A 5,403-nucleotide genomic window follows, 5' to 3' on the forward strand; every position below is an offset into this window, starting at 1 on the left:
CCGCCCGCCGGCTTACCATCGTAGGCCATGTTGTCAGCAAGGACCTTCCCGACCCTGCAAAGCTTCGTGCCGTCGCCGAGTTCCCCAGGCCGTCTACGCTGAAGGAGCTCCGTAGCTTTATAAGCCTCTGTTCGTACTTTCGCCAAATCATGCGTAATTTGCGTCCATAATCGCCCCCTTAACGCAGCTGCTTGCCAACAGCCAAGGCATCTCGGCATGGTCTACAGCTTGCGAAGACGCGTTTGCTACCTTGCAGGGCCATCTTGATATCCCCACCTATTCTACGCCACTTTGACACAGACGCTCCAACAGAAATCCACATGGACGCTAGTGGAGTCGGCCTCGGCGCTATTCTAGCCCAGCGTAAGTCTGGCTTTCCACAAAGTTCAGCTCCAAGTATGACGGCCCTTACCGGGTTCTACGACAAGACATCCCCGGTCAACTACGTTGTTGAGCCTGTTCAGCCATCTACGGACCAAAGACGTCGCGGACACGAAACTGTTCATGTCGACCGACTGAAGCCGCACTACGACCCACCAGTACTGCCTGTCCCATAGGTCGCCAGGATTGCTCCTTTTTCGCCGAGGAGTGATTGTAGTGACAGATACGGGCGCCAGCAGAAGACGAAGATGCTTCTGGTTGTTGGTGCTCGCACTCGCTCCGCTTGGCCGTTGCCTGTTTCTGACATTCATAAAGACGCCAAGCGCATCTAACCTTGAATGTGTCTTATCAGTTTAATTTTTTTGAGTGTTTCCTGTGTCTGGGGCCATCCATAGCAAAGCAGTTTTTAACTTGCAATTGTCACAATCATGCTGTCTGTATGGCTGTTGTATGTTATGGCGGGCCACTGGGTCTACAGGCTATATCAGTGACATTAAAGCTAAAAGTTTGCAGGACGGGCAAGCTGCAGCAGAGAGAGTGCAAACAGTTGACGGACATATAGCATGTTGAGATCTGCTGCATGAAATACAGCTAGTTTTGTGCTGTAATTACATGTTTCCTGCAAAAGAATAACACAAGAAAGTGGTGTGGCTGAGAATGTGTTTATTTTTTTTCCCAAGTCTGCCAAGACCGCAATTAATCTTTCCTCGCGCTCAGCAGCCTTCTCGTGAAGCACGAAAAGTCGTTCCCGATAGGAATTTTTTTTTCTTTTGATTTCTCATAAGAAATTCTTATTTTTCGTTGTTCTTCAACCATCTGTGCAAGCAGGGATTCCCTCTGCGTTTTTTTTTGCCCACTGGCATTCTCCTGCCAATGCCAAAGGCAGCTGGCGAAGCCGACACATCTGGTTCGGCTGTCGGAACAACAGCGTCGTCGCCGTGTTCCGATGTGTGTGGCGATGGTGGACGGCTAGTGACATCTTGGTCCAGCACAGCGTCTTCACAGTGGGAATCTGTGCCATGCACCATCTCGTGAACGAGCTGAAACACATACAGAGACATTAACACAAGAAAAAATAAACATTGTACGGGAAATGTTCACAAGCAAAAGAGTAGGTATGGCAGTTACGTCTTCAACAGTTGCACTGCTGCAGCCAATGTCATCCGTCAGTGACTTGTCATTCACTGGGAGTGCAGCAAGGAACTCGTGCAGCTCCCAAAAATACTTCCAGGAGATGGCACCCTGTCCTGTACACCTCTTCTTGCACAGGTCTCTGCAGTAAAAATAAGAGTGTCATTGTATAAACTTTTTATGAAATGTTTTCCACATCACTTGGTCTTACTTCACACTTGTCTGCCAGAAAAAATAATTGCACTGGCACCAGTTGTGTTTGAAAATGCATGTCAATCACTTGGAGACCTGGTCATTTCTGTGCAACTAGTTAATAAAAAGACTTCACATAAGTCTGTGCGTTGTGTGGTTTTGCTTGATTTTGAAACTACACCGATTTTACTATTGCAAGCATCAAAAACGACCCTTGCACTAACTAAAGACACTCAACACCAGCTTTGAAGGACAAAACACGGTGCTAGGGTTCTTATTGCCATATCAGCTACGTATTAACGCTTGAGTTGTTTTTAAGATTTCGAGAATGCGCTTTATTTTCAATGTTTACTGCATATATTTATCCATAACTTTATCTCTGCATGTCAAGCATTTAGCAGCTAGCATATCTTCAGCTAGTATTTTATTCTTCTTCTTTCTGGGGTTTTACGTGCCAAAACCAGTTCTGATTATGAGGCACGCCGTAGTGGAGGGCTCCGGATAAATTTTGACCACCTGGGGTTCTTTAACGTGCACTACAACGCAAGCACACGGGCGTTTTTGCATTTCGCCTCCATCGAAATGCGGCCGCCGCGGCCGGGATTCGATCCCGCGATCTCGTGCTCAGCAAGCTAGTATTTTCCACATTCTCTGTTGGCTCCTTTCATCACTTCAATAATCTGCAAAGCGGCGTCTAGGCGCGCTCGGTAACTGCGACAGAAGCGGTACGTTTCGCATAGCGTCTGCGGAACGGTGTGGCTGCTTCAAAGGTCCTGCCCGAAGCGCGTCTCCCACATGTGCTAGAGCGTACAGGCGTCTAATGCAGCGTCACACGTTACGTTGTGTGGTGTCCGCGCCAATTTCTCGCGACAGAAAAATAAAACGCAGATTTCGGCGGTAACAAACGCTAACGACGTCTCGAAATGTGAGCAATCGTCGCCGACCGGCTGCAAACATGCAACCGCACCATCCACGCATGCAATGTGGTGTTGAATAACAGGCACTGTGCTACGGCGATAAAGAAATACAAAATGCTATCGATCACGTTGTTGACACGATGCTTACCTGTATTTGTTGCCCAAGTTCTCTATCTTCGACTTTAGAGTCTTTAGGGGTTTGTCTATGCCTTCCGCGCGCAGCTCCTCTTGAATGGCTGCGTACACTTTCGCGTTTCTCTTCGTACGCCGCAGATCTCCCAGGTGGTCCTGCCACACTCTTATGAGTGTGTGGGTTTCCCCTTCGGACCACTGCGCGCGGCTCCTCATGCCCATATCGCAGTCTTCTTGGTTTGCTGTCATCGCAAAACACGCACGTGTTTAACCAAGCGGCTCCTGCGAAGTGCGCGCTACTGGCTACGGCTGGCGCGAACAAACACGACTGCCACAGTGCCACAGCCAAAGCCAAAGACGGCCGCCTAGTCACTGGATTGAGAGTAGCTTTCGGCAATTATGCACTGTGGTGTACTTAAGGGCCATGAAGTAAAACTTTACGCAATAAAAATTGACAAAACAAGAGTTATTTCTGTTAAACAATAAAAAAAACGTGCTTGCGAAGCTGATTGGTAGGCTCCTGGTGTTGAGACTACACATTTGGTTCCAAAACGAATGCGAATGAGTTCGGCGAACTCATTCGTTTGCAAATGTCATTTTCAACGAATGTCATTACATTTTCCCGTGTGACAGCAAACAAATGACATTACGAGCGAATGTCATTCGTTGGAAATGACATTAGATCTGCCGTGTGACAGGGGTATTAGAAGGGCCCTGAAAGACATGACCAGGGGAAAAGCTGCTGGAGAAGATGGAATAACAGTAGATTTAATCAAAGATGGAGAAGATTTCATGCGTGAAAAGCTTGCGGCCCTTTATACGCAATGCCTCACAACTTCAAGTGTACCAGAGAGCTGGAAGAACGCCAACATTATACTAATCCATAAGAAGGGAGACGTTAAATAATTGAAGAATTATAGACCCATTAGCTTGCTTTCAGTATATTGTATAAAATATTCACCAAGATAATTTCCAATAGAATCTGGGCAACACTTGACTTCATTCAACCAAGAGAACAGGCTGGCTTCAGGAAGGGATATTCTACGATGGATCATATCCACGTCATCAATCAGGTAATCGAGAAATCTGCTGAGTACAATCAACCTCTGCATATGGCTTTCGTAGATTATGAAAAGGCATTTGATTCAGTAGAGATACGAGCAGTCATAGAGGCATTGCGTAATCAAGGAGTACAGGAGGCATACATGAATATCTTAGCAAACATCTACAAGGATTCCACAGCTACCTTGTTTCTCCACAAGAAAAGTAGAGAGTTACCTATCAAGAAAGGGGTCAGGCAAGGAGACACAATCTCTCCAATGCTATTCACTGCATGCTTTGAAGAAGTATTCAAGCTCTTAGAATGGAAAGGCTTAGGAGTGAGGATCAACGGCGAATATCTCAGCAACCTTCGGTTTGCAGATGACATTGTCCTATTCAGCAACAATGGAGACGAATTACAGCAAATGATTGAGGCCCTTCATCGAGAAAGGGTAAGAATTGGGTTGAAGATGAATATGCAGAAGACAAAGGTAATGTTCAATAGCCTGGCAAGGGAACAGGAATTCAGGATCGCCAGTCAGCCTCTAGAGTCTGTAAAGGAGTACGTTTATCTAGGTCAATTACTCACAGGGGACCCTGATCACGAGAAAGCAATTTACAGAAGGATATAATTGGGTTGCAGTGCATACGGCAGGCATTGCCAAATCCTGACTGGGAGCTTACCACTGTCGTTGAAAAGAAAAGTGTACAATCATTGCATTCTACCAGTGCTAACATATGGGGCATACCAGCAGTGCATACGACAGGCATTGCCAAATCCTGACTGGGAGCTTACCACTGTCGTTGAAAAGAAAAGTGTACAATCATTGCATTCTACCGGTGCTAACATATGGGGCAGAAACTTCGAGGTTAACCAAGAAGCTTGAGAACAAGTTAAGGACGGCACAAAGAGCGATGGAACGAAAAATCGTAGGATTAACGTTAAGAGACAGGAAGAGAGCGGTGTGGATCAGAGAACAAACGGGAATAGCCGATATTCTAGTTGACATTAAGCGGAAGAAATGGAGCTGGGCAGGCCATGTAGTAAGTAGGGTGGATAACCGGTGAACCATTACGGTAACAGAATGGATACCAAGAGAAGGGAAGCGCAGTCGAGGTCGGCAGAAAACCAGCTGAGATGATGAAGTTAGGAAATTTGCAGGCGCAAGTTGGAATACGCGAGCGCAAGACAGGGGTAATTGGACATCGCAGGGAGAGGCCTTGGTCCTGTTGTGGACATAAAATATAGGCTGATGATGATGATGATGAGATGAAAGTGGAGTACAAAGGGGGGAGGGAGGGGGGGATGTTTGGAGGTATGAAGTGTTCGGTACTAGTACACACCACACTCGCAAGCACCCACAAAAACTCTGATTATTCTTTCAATCAAGTTCATCTGTCTATATATCTGTCAAGCACCAAGTGTTGTGGAGAAGTAGACGATGACAGAGACCAGAGTGAAGAAAGATTCCGTGGCTGTACGAATCCTGACGCTACCCTATAACAGGGGTGGACACGAATATCTTGGTTAGTGGTACGGCGTAGAATATCCCAACAATGACGATGCTGATGGCAGCAACAACGAGCACAAATGCGATAATAATGACGA

General features: G+C 46.5%; 1 protein-coding gene across 1 annotated transcript; it reads right to left on the reverse strand.

Moving 5' to 3' along the window:
- Positions 1–880: 880 nt before the first annotated feature.
- On the reverse strand, positions 881–3,166 carry LOC125946281 (uncharacterized). The gene is made up of 4 exons (XM_049668980.1): positions 2,770–3,166; positions 1,510–1,654; positions 1,239–1,421; positions 881–904 (listed from the first exon to the last, which is right to left on the reverse strand). The coding sequence occupies exons 1-4, from the start codon at positions 3,000–3,002 to the stop codon at positions 881–883; spliced, it is 585 nt and encodes a 194-aa protein (XP_049524937.1). The 5' UTR covers positions 3,003–3,166.
- Between the last annotated feature and the right edge of the window lie 2,237 nt (positions 3,167–5,403).

Source organism: Dermacentor silvarum, chromosome 6 (genome assembly GCF_013339745.2).
Source record: "Dermacentor silvarum isolate Dsil-2018 chromosome 6, BIME_Dsil_1.4, whole genome shotgun sequence".
Classification (NCBI taxonomy): Eukaryota; Metazoa; Arthropoda; class Arachnida; order Ixodida; family Ixodidae; genus Dermacentor; species Dermacentor silvarum.